At 41.4% G+C, this 13,255-nt stretch overlaps 1 protein-coding gene across 1 annotated transcript in view; it reads left to right on the forward strand.

Moving 5' to 3' along the window:
- IL1RAPL2 (interleukin 1 receptor accessory protein like 2) overlaps positions 1 to 13,255 on the forward strand; it is a 384,489-nt gene that overhangs the window by 205,350 nt on the left and 165,884 nt on the right. The window contains exons 3-4 of the mRNA XM_075720755.1: positions 2,639 to 2,825; positions 8,726 to 8,879. Of these exons, the coding sequence (XP_075576870.1) occupies positions 2,639 to 2,825; positions 8,726 to 8,879 (341 nt within the window). The remainder of the gene's footprint in view (positions 1 to 2,638; positions 2,826 to 8,725; positions 8,880 to 13,255) is intronic.

The raw sequence follows: 13,255 nt of genomic DNA on the forward strand, positions 1-13,255 counted from the left end.
CAAGTAGTTTGGGAGAAAGTTGATTTATGTTCCCTAAATATTTCTGAATAGCCCACCCAAAATGATGCATTTTTTTCAGTCCAGAGACCTTTAGTTTCAGGTAAAATAGTACATTTTGTACAGTTTGTGAGGATGAGACTTTTTTTATAGCCTCTCAACTGCAACAAATCATGGCAATGTGCAAAGTGAGACTTTCAGCTCTGAAGTAAAGGACAAAGAAAATATCCACTGATTTTACTACATAAATGTGCAGGTGGCATTTTGAAGAGAAGGGAGTAGGAAGGGGGAAGTCTGTGGTCCTGCTGAATACGTAACACTAACGATGCTGAAAATGGGAGGTTTCTGAAGATTGCCTGTTGACTTGCCTTGCAAATACCTCTTTCTGCAAATTACCTGCTCATGGCACACCTTTGACAAGCAGCCATTTGCACAGTGTTCTGTCAGCGCTTGTTTAGCATGAAGCTTAGAGTTGTGATGAAGTGTCCCTATAGACCTTTTTATTTTCTTCCTAACTACAGGCTCACTTGACAGAGTGACATGTTGAAACGTTGCGTAAGAAAAGATTTGTTATGGAGTGTGTTGTGGGTTTTTGTTTTTTTTTAAATGAAAAGCTTTGCCATGGGTTCATGGGTCTAATTGGAGGGAGTAAGCAGCCAGTATCATTAGTGTCAGCGTTTGGTGGATCATGCTCCAGGTGCACGGGGCAGTTTTTGTCTCCGTGCCACCCTCTTGCCTCAGCTAAACCAGTTTGCAGCAGAGCCGCCATGGAGGAGGCGTTGGCAAGGCAGCAATAGCTCCTGCAAGAGCTCTCCACAGCTGCCTTTGATGGGAGGAACCCCCCCAGCACGTCGGGTTTACTCCAGGCTTTTTTGGTTGTGGCGCAGTCAGTTAAAATAACACAATGATGCCTGATGGGAGGAAGAGCCTCATTATGTTGTCGCTTGTACTTTGTAGTTTGCTTTTAAAGGACTCCGCCATCACACCTAATGAAGGGCAGAAGCTGACAGCCCGGGTTGCAGCAATCCTGTGCAAAGTGCAAATGCTTCACAGTAACACCATGGCGAACGCCAGCTTGGGGTTTTTCATTGTGTGTCTGATAGCTCTGTTAAAGACGCAGGTCTCAAGGAATGTAATTTAATCCCATTTTCATGGTTGTGAGGCATGGGAGCTGGGCTGGTTGGTTTTATTCTACCCTGATATTAAGAAAAACTAGGTGTATCTCACAGTCCGCTCGCCTGGATTTAACTCCGTCAGGGTTCTTTGGTGAATAGAGCAGGCCATGGTTTGAAGTGCTAAGGGATTACATTTTTCAAGATTTTAAGGACCAAGGTTACAGGATCTACCTGTAACCACCCCTCTGACTTCCCGCGTATGTGCGCCGGGCGCCCCTGGCCAGGCGCTGGCTGCGGGGTCCCCCCTGAGGAGAGCTGCGGGGCTGCCCCGTGCCGGACACAGCCGGTTCCAGCCGGTTCCAGCCGGTTCCGGCCGCCCCACCGCAGGGCCCGGCTGAGCCCCTCGGCGAGGCTGGCGGCACCTCGGGGACGCTGTATTTGGGAAAGGGCAAAACGCTGCTGGTCCGTGAGGGGAAAAGTGAGAGAAACACTAACCTAACGCTAACGTAGAGTGAGAGGAGCAGCCCCGCAGGGCCAGGCCCGGGCGGGAAGAGGCGCTCCCGGCCCTGGCAGAGCCCGCCCTGGCCGGGCAGGGCCCGGGGAGCCGGCTTTCCTGACAGGAGCTGCGGCCACCGAGGGCCCACGCTGGAGCGGGGGAACTGTGAGGAGGAAGAGGCGGCAGGAGGAGCCATTATGGACAGGCCACAGCCTCCCATTCCCACCCCCTGCGCTGCTCGAGGACGGAGAGGTAGAGGAGTGAAAAAAGGAGGCGAGGGGAATGTGGTTTAGCTTTTTTGTCTTCCTCACCATCCAGACCCATTTTAATTTGCAATTAATTAAAATAATTTTTTCAAAGTCAAGTTTGTTTTGCCTAGAACAGTAATTGGTGAGTGATCTCCTTGTCTTTATCTTGACCCATGAGCTTTTTCATCTTATTTTCTCCTTCCCATCCTGTTGAGGGGGAGCGAGAGAGCAGCTGGGTGGGCGGCTGGCAGCCAGTCCAGGTCAACCCACCACAATATCACATGCTGTAGGGTTTTATATAGCAGTTCCTTCAGGCAGAGAAGTTCTTCCTGCATGATGTGCTTTAACATCCAGCACATAATCCTTCTTTTCAAATGTATAGCACTGCATACTGGATTGAAATCTCCTGAAGGTGGGAGAGAAGGAGGGAGAGGAGGAGTGCGTGTGACACATAGAGGAAATGGGACAGTGTACCCTGACCAACATTTGAGATGCTAACAGGTTTCTGCGTTCATAGACTTGCAAGCTCGGAAGAGCTGCTCTGCTGGGATAGATCACTTGTCAACAAAATTTCTACAGGGTTCTTTGTAATATATTAGAAATGAGCCTTTACATTTTCTAGTAATTCCTCTGTGTTGGAAATGCACAGCATGACAGTCACTATCTGAATGTGTCACTGAAGTGTTTGTGAAGATGAGAACTTAACAAAGAAAGTTACTGTGCTGAAACAAACATGGTAAAAAGGAGATAGGATAAATGAAAACATCTTTCTGTCCCTGCAGAAACTCAACGTATTGCATGAAAGTGTCCATGTCCTTGACGGTAGCTGAGAATGAATCTGGGCTTTGCTACAACAGCAAGATCAGATACCTGGAAAAATCAGAAGTCACTAAGAGAAAGACCATCTCCTGTCCTGATATTGAGGATTACAAAACAGCCAGTCAAGAGCCAGATGTGGTGTGGTACAAGGTAACTATTGCTGTCTTATTGCTATTGTGCTGAAACTATACAAAACTTCCACTGTTTTCAGTCTGAGGCATAGAGATGGCCTTTTCTGAGCCTGCAGTGGTTTGTGACTGGTCTGGAGGATGCACTCCCAGTATTACGGAAGTAATACTAAAGTACAGGCAAAACTACCCAGCATGGTCATTGTCCAACAGAAATCAGCATCAATGAGGATGTTCTGTGCGGGAGGTCACATGATTTGTCTGACAGCGATACCATGTTCCCACACCACTGTGCCTCTGTACCAGTTTCCACCTTGGGGGGACGTCTCACTACCTGATACTGTAGTAGAAACAAAGCGCGGCAAGCTACAATGGAGCTAAAGGTGTATCAGCACCACCAGCTTCAGTAGTGCTACCCAATTAATTTTTATGAAGTCTGTTGGGTAATTTCACTGAGGCTTGTTAATTTTTATCAAAGTCTGCTGGGTAATTTCAGAGAGATGCATTTACTTTTGCTGAGGTTCATTGAGTAATTTTACTGAGGTCTGTTAATTTTAACTGAGGTCTGTTAGATACTTTTACTACTCGGCAGGTAACTCGGCTGGCTGTACCTTCTCCAAGGCCTGTCAAGTATCACACACCACTTTCAGCAGCAGATGTATCGATGTTGTGTTTCTGTAGCTCCCCAAGAAAGCAGGAGAATGACTAAAATATGGATTGCCAGGCAGACATCAGGTACCAAGACCATACCAAGGTCTGGCAAATATTACCTGTTGTCTGGACTTGGACCAAAGTCTGACATTTGAAAAGCCCTTGGGTACGAGTTGCTGCAAGAAACAATGGAGAAGAATAAAGAGCTGAGAGTCAGAGGGAACAAGAAATAGTTGGGCAAGAGGAAGAGCTCAGTGGGGTCCACGGAAAATAGAGTTTGGATTGTAGGGGCAAAGGCAGAATGAGTTTAGGACAAGCTTGGTTCAGGTAATGAGGACAGAAACATAGAAGTTAGTTAAATCCTAAATTTTGAGTGCTTTTTGCCAACCTTAGTAACATTCTTTAAAGATAGTTACTTTGGGTGAAATAAGTAATATGTGCAGAGCTTCAGATTTTTTTCCTCCTTAGCAGGTTGCATCAGAAAAGAGCAATTAGAAGAGTTGTCATCTATTTCTACTTTTTGCAGAAATCTCACATGTTCTATTTTATAATAACAAAACGCGTGCCATAACCCACTGTTAGTATAAGCAAAATTTTTCTTTCAGCCATCGAAGCTGTTTCTCTCAGCATATGGGTAGATATCTTCAGTGCTGTTCATACATAAAATGTATGTATTCAGTTAAGTCTGAAATCTTGGAGAAAAGAGGTTGCCAGAGAGAAGGTGCTTCTTGCCCTATCTACCTAGGTATTACTGAACAGCAGCTCACTGAAGAGCTCATTTTTTTGCAAGAGCACACTGCAAAAGTAGTCTGGCAGGAATAATCTTCAGCTGTCACGGAGCAGAAATCAGTCTAAGGGAGATGCATGTACAACTCCCCATCAACGATGCTTTGTGCTGGCCAAGAAAGGGAACGGAAGGGTCTTTGTTCCGTATACCCCCACGTGTTATCTGGGTTGCACACACAGGTTGTGTGACACGAAGCTGGAGTGTGACAGCGGACAGCTCATCACTCTGGTGAAACTGAACAGAATTGATGTGGTTGGATGATAACGGTGAAACAATCAAAGTTGACAACCTTTAGTCTGGCTTGATAACGAAAAGAGACATTAGTGGAATAACCTACCACATGTACCTCCTTATCCATAATTAATAAGGTGCTATCAGTGCAGTTCTTAGACAACACCTGTGTTATCTGGACCTGAGTCAGGAAGCTCAGTAATGTGAAATGTCAGTGTTATGCAGAAAGAATGTATGTCAGGTTATCCCTTGAAACTTGTTCCTGAAACGGGGTTTTGGAAAAATATTCTAGAGGGTATTATGGTACTAACTGTTAATGGAAGTCTGCCTATTCAAAAGAGCTTAAGTCCAGTTTCTAGAGAATGTATAATAACTTGGATTTCAAAATAATATGATGAGTACTGGGGTAACCCCTACAAACCACAGCCTGGGACTTAAGATCATGCTGTGTGAGGCAACATGTGTAACAAAAAGCCAGTCCCTTCCCCCGAAGAATAGTGTAAAGTGATAGTCCGCTTTAGGATCTGACCCTCACTTGCTGAAGAAGGCATCTGTTTCCAGTCGTAGCACACTGGATCCTCAAGTTGTTCCCCTCTACCTTTGTGATTGAGTTTGATGTGTACATGAAGGTGTAATCAGCCATCTTCTTGTGTAAATCTGCTCCACAGGCACTGGGAGCAATTCCCTTTCATTATGCTGAAAATTTAGAGATTTTCAGCCAGGGGGAGAGCGTAAGTTGTCCAAAATAGAACAGCAGATAAATAAATATGAGGAAATCCTCGAAGTTCCTTCTTTATACCTTTGGCTGAAAAGAGAAATCCTTGTGTTCACGAGAACCTGCCAGTTTGCTGGCAGTCAGGCAGTTTGGACTTGTGACCGATGAAATACCACCACAGGACAGTCATGGCACAAGCCCACCGTGTGCAGGACTTGCCCTGCCTTCCAAAAGGCTTCTCTGTGTGGAGGGGTGAATGAATCTGAGCCAATAATTGCATCAACTTACAGGGAGTTAACTGTAATTTAAGCATGCTCTTAAAATAATTATGCCTGAACAGATTTCTGCATACACACCCGATAAGTAATAAAACATTTGCTATGAGGATTTGTTTTAACAGTGGTATGAACTTCACTTCTGGCTAGAATTACACTGCATGAAATATTTGGTTTTTAAAGATTTCCACAATTAATGCCACTGATACACACACAGCTCTGCTACGCCTCTTAGAACTGTTTTGACAAGAAGTATAAGGATTTTTTTGAAATAAATGTATGTGTCAAGGCGTGATTGAATGAATGGGATTTAACAGTAAGAGCAGTTTCATGAAAAATCAACTGGTAGAGGAAAAAGGTATATTACATCTAGAATGCGGAGTCTTAATCCATTGCCACCATCTCTTCTCTGCTGCTGGGTTGGAGGAAGGGCTGTGAAAGCAATCAAAATGTCAGGTGAAGGACACGTAGTTGTTATCTACCCTACAAAAAACAGAGTTGTTGTTTAGGTGCTGCCACTTAAATTTCAAGCAAGAGAAAAAGCAGCATGATAGTGTACAAGTTAATTATTAGGAGAAAAATACCCAAAATATTTAAGATGTCTAAGGAGAATAAATAGGCTAGAAAAAGAAGCTTTCAGATTCTTCTAGCAGGTAAACATGGTGCAAAAGCAGAAAAGAGCAATTTATTGGTTAAACAAGCAACAGTCATACAATTGAGCACTTAGCTCTTAGAGAAATTAGCAGACCTCAGACAGTAAAATCTAGTTTCCACAATATGAAGACTAGTTAGATTTTTCTTTTTTTAATTTGTTTCTCAGCCATTTTTGTTGCTTAAAATACAAATTGTTATGATTTTCCAGCGTGTCCCCTTTTTTCCTTTTAGTTTTGTGGATTGAACTAGTCTGTGAATAACAGGCAGAATAAACCAGGCATTTTCAACATATGTTTAGAAAGCCTGCATAGTCAGTAGAAGAAAATTTAATTAGCTAAAATTTGGGAAAGAAAGGGTTATAAATCATTTTTAATATGAAGCGTTTAAAGTAGATACAAAAAGAAGCAATTAGGAAATTAGTGGTACAGTTCCAACAGAACAATTCCTCAGTGTAAAACCACAACAGCAAAAACATTGTTTGTGCTAAATCATTAATTTCTGTAGTAGTAAAGATGTTGCCCTTCATATTAAAAAAGCAGTATATAACAATACAAAGCATATGAAAATGGATCTTTGATCTCTTTGCTCCCATACTTTTTAAAATAAAATAGAGAATATAAAGCTGGTAATGTATGCAGTGTTGCACTGAAAGGGTGCATATCTGGAATATGCTTAGTTTGTGTATTCTGGGAATTGTATTCCTTCTAAATCAGGATTGAACAGAACTGAACTATATTCTTTGCCCAGTGTTCAGATTTAGTTGCTCCAAGTAGGTGGCTGATGCACCTTTAAATAGGACTAAAAAATTGAGTGCAAATCAGAAAGGATTTAATGGCATTTTCTGGCTCAGATCTGTGTCCTGCATGAGTCTCAAGCAATGTCAGTGTAATTTAGTACCAGAAGTAAGTTCTGATTCCTCTTAGCACAGCAGATAGGATCTGGATTCTGATCATTCTCTGTCATTGGTGTTAACTGAAGTTCACATGCAAGACAAGATTACACTTTCCTTACAGCTGTACTTTGGAAACAGAAAGGCAACCTGAACGCTCAGTTACCTGCAATAGAACTGCAGTTTCAGTACTCAAAATCTGACCATATTGTAACTGAATTCAGCCTACTAGGCATAGGGATAAATGCTTCAGTGCTCCATTTTCAAGTGCAAGGTGAAAAGCTCACAGTCCCATCTTTTTATTTCTTTATTATTATCCTTTAATTTAGAACCTGACATTGTGGGTTTGGAATGTGTATGGAGTCCCATAAAAAAATCATGTTTGTGTCATTCAGATCTCTTGCTGTCATGCAATATATTTGCATGTCAGTATATTTTCTTGCTTGGTTGTTTTCTTAAGAGAAAGCTTTGCTCTATTTTGTTTGCTGTATTTCTGACATGGCTGTTGCAGACGAGCAGAAAATGGGGCATCGGTCTGGGCTATTTACGCGAATCTCTGAAGTTGCTGAGCCTGATATAAGTGATGCGATATTGTTAGCTGCAGTCTGAGCGCTTATTCCATGTTGCCACCTTGACAGAGGGAATAGAGGGGCATTAAAGGTACTCGGGCCCTATGTTGCTTTGTGTGCTCTGGGAACAGAATTAGCCAGAGCCTCCAGAACTGTCGGGAGTACTGACTGTTTTAGAGAACTGAGAAAAGCGTGATTTTCTTTGCAGGCAGAACAGGCTTGATGTTAAAGTTGTTGAGAGACAATAAATATATAATCTTAAGGTACCATTTTAAAGAGACATTGATCAGATTGTGTCTATGCTTTTAGTTCAGAGCATTCCAAGAGGTATTCAATCATGACTGCCGTTGGCGTGGAAGGTGACTGATCTGGCTGCAAGGATACAGTATGTTAGGAAGGGTATAGCCTCTTCTTGCACTGTATCACGCACTATACAGAAGGATGCAAATGCTGTTCCAGTAGGACCACAGTTCATAGTGATTAACCTAAACGTGCCAAATAACAGCTGTGGTCTGCCTGGCGAAGTCAGTGAGAGTTGCAAGCCAGGTACTCCATCAGAAGATGCACATGGGGGTGATGCTACAAAGAGCCCAGTGATGGGAAAAGGCTGAATCAGAGCTTATTGGATGCCAGAGAAGCCAATGATGAGAAACAAGACCATAAGGAAACCAGGCTTCCTGAATTCTCTTGCTCACAAAACTGCTGTTCTGCCTGTTTTCTTCTGTTGGTAAATGGTTCTAGCCTGAGACTGTGTGTAAAGTTTGCCTTCAGGCTAACTCTTAACAGATGTTGCCCTTACTCCCTTCAAACAGAGGTGTATTTTAATGGTCAATCCTAAAGTAGAGGTCTTGGCAGTTGTTCATCATGAAAAAGAGAAGATATTTAACCATTGCTTCAGGGCACCACGTATTAAACACAGCCCATGTGATACAGTGGAAATTACTGAACCTTAAAAAGATTTGTGTTTAATTTCTGTCTTCAAATTAGTTCCAGTTTCAGATCTCTGTGCTTTCTGAAATTATATTTGAATTTGAATTGCAAAATATATTGAGATGGTTGTTTACTTATGCATAATACTGAAAATCTGATCAGGCAACACTGGCTGATGTCATACAAGCTGGGTAATTTTGGCAATGGATTTTTTTCTGCAGGAATGTAAGCCAAAAATGTGGAGAAGTATTGTAATTCAGAAGGGAAATACTCTCTTAATACAAGAGGTCCAGGAAGAAGATGGAGGAAATTATACCTGTGAACTGAAGTTTGAAGGCAAGCTTATACGAAGAACAGTTGAATTGAAGGTTACTGGTAAGAATCTTTGTTCTATGCCAATAGAAAAATAAAGCTTTGAAATAATAAGAAAAAGTGGTTTTCACATGTCAGTGAATCTATCTGATAGAAGTAAGCCCAAAACAAATCCCAATAGCCAAGCAGTCCCAAACTAGGGGAAATTTATAAGTGTTTTGACATACTGATTAAAATGGGGTCCTACTTAAAGCAGTGATAAGTAGAATTCTGCTTTCTTGTATCAAATTGAGTTAGTCTATATGATATTTCTAATGTGTTCTTGAAATATAATTCTTTATTTTGAGTGAAATCCATTTTTCTTTTCTTATCATTATTCCTCATTTTAAATGAGTTCTTTTCCCTGTATGCCAGATTCATACATCATGTGATTCTTTATTGCCCATTTTTGACCATGGACAGATCTCTAAAGTATTGATTTGACCTACCTGACCCCAGACCTGTCAAATGAAGATATAATACCTGCCTTGTGGATAGTTGCTATCCTAGGTAGCATGCTGGTCTTCAACCAGAACATGAACTAGGTTTGACAAAGTGAAAATGAGATGCATATAATTCAATTCCCCATGATGGATATTCTTTAAATAACAGATACTCTATGTTCTCCCTCTTATCATGACCTTGCTAGAACTCCTGTGTTCTCTTCATTATTTGAATGGTGTGGCATATTCATACTTCACAATTTAATGAATTTGTCCTAAACTAACTGTAGTATGTATTAAAGTTAATTGTTTTATTAAAATGTTTATGACCTGAATTATTAAAAATGTAAATATGGAATATGCAAGTGATCTCCATTTTGCAAAATGCTTGAGAACCAGGAGATTTTTCCCCTTGTAATTTAGTGTGAAATTGATCTTAAATTAAATTTCCTTTAGCTTATAAAAGCACATATGTTAGTGAACACCTTTTCCAGATTTAAGTGTTTGGGAGACATACCTGGTGTTGTGTGTTTGCTGGTTGAATCTCTCCAGATATTTGGAATAGGCTAGTAAGTTTATGTAGATGACGACCTGAAAATATAGAATATGGATTAGAACTATGAATGTAACACATAGAACCATGTAAAAACATAAGAACCATCTTATAGCTTGGTGCTTCACCAAGTTTCTTTCTCCTGTTTCTGTTTTGTTTCAGTTTATGAATTTTATGTGCATGTAGGTTTAGATCTTTATGGGGGAGAAGTCAAAAGAAAACTCATGCAACAACCAGCAGAGGATTACTTGTGCTGTGTGGCTGGCCGTGTTGGGTGGAGGGGGCTGAGGCAGATCAGATCACTTTGTTGAAGCAGGTGTCTCATAGGAGGCAGAAAGAAAACTACATACTGGTGTAGTTGTTGACACACATCCCGAGAGTTTGCTTTCCCTGGGGCTAGTGCAGATCTAGGTTGGAGGCACCTCTGGGGAACATCCCATCCAACCCCCAGCTCAAGCAGAATCAGCTACAGCAGGCTGCCCAGGGCTGTGCCCAGTCGGGGTTTGATTATCGCTGAGAATACAGACTCCACAACCTCTCTGGGCAAGGCTGCCACAGTGTTCAGCCACCCTCACAGTAAAAAAGATTTTTCTTATGTTTAGACAGAATTTCTTTTATTTCAGTTTGTGTGCCCATTGTCTCTTATTCTTGCACTGGGCACCATTGAGAACAGTCTGGATCCATCTTCTTTACACCTTCCCACCAGGTGTTTGTACACATGGATAAGATCCCCATGAGCCACACCTTTTCTCCAGACCAACCCACCCCGGCTCTCTTGGCCTCTCCTTGTAAGATAGATACTCCAGTCCCTTAATCACCTTTGTGGCCCTTCACCAGACTCATTCCAGTATGCCCATGTCTGTCTTGTAGTGGGGTTGGTGTTGCACTGGGCCACTTTATTCACCTGTCTGAAAAATTTCCCATCAAAATACTGTACCAGGAGGTGCTAGGGTGGGACCAGGGCTTAGACTGCTGAACCTGCTGGTCTTTATAAATCACTGTTAGCAAATACTGCTCAAGGCTTACCAGCAAAGCTGTGGTAGAATTGTCTCTGCTAGCCTGCAATGCAGATGTGGAGAAAAGGATCTTGCCTACTGTTTCCTTGTGCAGGAACTTTCTAATGCTGTTTCTAATGCTGTTACTTATTAACATGCCTGAACTGGCATTTATTGGCAAGTGCCTCAGTTCCTCTAACAATACAAATTTTGAACAGCAAGACCCTGTTGGCCGCTGTTGGCAGCCGGGGTAACCTGAAATTTTTATTGGAGTAAAGAGTTATTCTGAAATGAGCAACTCCACATCTCCCTCGAGCAAGGAGTGCCATGGAGAGAGAGGAGGTTGGGTTAGATTCTCTGTAGTCTTTCAGGCATTTGCTGAAATACACAATACTTGAAATAGCAGTTAAGTCAATTAAGCTATGTACTTTATCTCTTGATTGTAAGACAAGGATCTTTCCTTTTTTAAAGTTGCATCAAATCTGGTACCTGAGGTTTTTAGTCTTTTTTGGAGATTCTGGTAGTTGTGGAAGTGGCAATAATGAATAACTGATATTCCCAAGTAAATGCAGTATGGACATCTAGAGAGTGAAACTTGAAATCAGCATAAGTGCAGTGCTGACGTAGCAGAAGTTGGAATAAGAGAAAGCTTCAGGAAAATTTGAAGGTGCAGAAGCCGGAAGCACCATTTTAACTTGTTGTTGGAAAAGGTAATCAGAAGAGTTAATGATATCCAAGACTAATGCAGCAGCTTTACTGAAGATGTGAACCCACAAGCAGCCTGATCAAAGTTAATTGCAGACAAGAGAGCAGTGGTGGACTAAGTGAAGAATGACTCTGTGTTTGGTATTCATGTTAGTGTTGCTTAAGCATTTATTTCACGTAGAGTCTGCTAGGTGAGACTTTTAATTAGGGGTAAAGCCCTGCTCTTATTAGTTAGTTATCCAGTGATTATTTAAGCAAACTTCCAGTGAAGTCATTAGAGCTATTAGAAGGTGCTGCCTTAATTTCCTGTGCCAGAGTGTCAGGGCAATTGCCTGAGTGGCTGTGCCTGTGTAAGGGAGCTGCAAGGACAGCATGTGCTGGTCCTCAGATGCTGCCTTCCTCAGATCCAGTTTTCCTTCTCACTTTGGCAGACCCAAATGGAAGATCTCAGTGGCTCCTTAGAGGTAGAAGGGGAGTTCCTGCTCCATTTCTTCTTCCAGTGACTAAGTCATGATGTTAGCTACTATGAGATAATTTGTAAGAAAAAATCTCTGGAGTCATAGGTGGAAACTGGAAGCCACCAATGTAATGCCTGGCCACAGTAAAAAAGACAGAGAGATCTGCATTGTATTACTAGATGAACAGAGCACAAAACAAACAGGTAAAATGGCATTTGTAGAAAGGGGTTGTGGGACTACACGTGGAGTGCTGTACGTGGTGGCAATGTTATCGTATGGCTTCGATGGTTAAAGTACGGGCGAGTGTCTATAGCTGTTTGGGGTTGTAAGGAAAAGGCTTGCAGCCTAGAATATATTCAAAAAATATTTTTATGCAAAGTATTTATAGGGGCAAAATCCTGAGCTACAATACAGCACTAATGAGCAATGCCTAAATCTTGGTGTTTGGGTGCATTTAACAATAATAGATTGTCAACAAAACAGCTTTTTCATCACTAGTTCTTCATGGGTTTGTTACATTATGCAGACAGATGTGAAACAAGTCTTGTCAGCCTTTTTTTCTGAAGAAACATGACAACAGCGTTATCTCTTAGCAAGTAACATGTAACCCTTCAGTCTATGTTAAAAAAAAAAAAAATATATATATATATATATATATATGTTTTCACTTTGCTTCTTGGTAGTTTTGTTGTGGACAAACAAGTGAGATTAGCAACTGTGATCCAGGGTTCTAAAGCCTAAAAATGTATCAGAAACTTAGTTTTCAATTAGATAATAAATCAGAGTGCACCTGCATAAAAAAAGAGAACATACTAATATAAAGTTACAGACGATCAACAATACCACAATTTAGTATTTTAAATAAAATTACAGATATTCAGGAATATCAGAAATCATAAGCATTTTAATTGGCATTGTTAAATGCCAGTGTTTTTTGAAGAACAATTATACTATTCAGATAAAAAGAAAAACACAAACATCAAAAGTCATGTTGTTTTTGAAAGGCAATTTCGGCAACCTCCTGTCTTCCCCAGCCCTACCAACCAGTTCACTCTTGTCTTAAGACATAGCAACATTTCAGTAGCTTTTGGGAGGAAAAGGTGCAATTGAGAAAAATACTTGCTGCTTCAGCACTCTTTTTTTGTTTTGGAACACTGGTCTGTAAGGAGACGGGCTTAGAAGAAGATATAAGCAGATGTACGTTGGAGGTTGGGGAAAGGGTGACCCCCTGAGAAAGGAGCAAGCC

Source organism: Pelecanus crispus, chromosome 13, assembly GCF_030463565.1.
Source record: "Pelecanus crispus isolate bPelCri1 chromosome 13, bPelCri1.pri, whole genome shotgun sequence".
Classification (NCBI taxonomy): domain Eukaryota; kingdom Metazoa; phylum Chordata; class Aves; order Pelecaniformes; family Pelecanidae; genus Pelecanus; species Pelecanus crispus.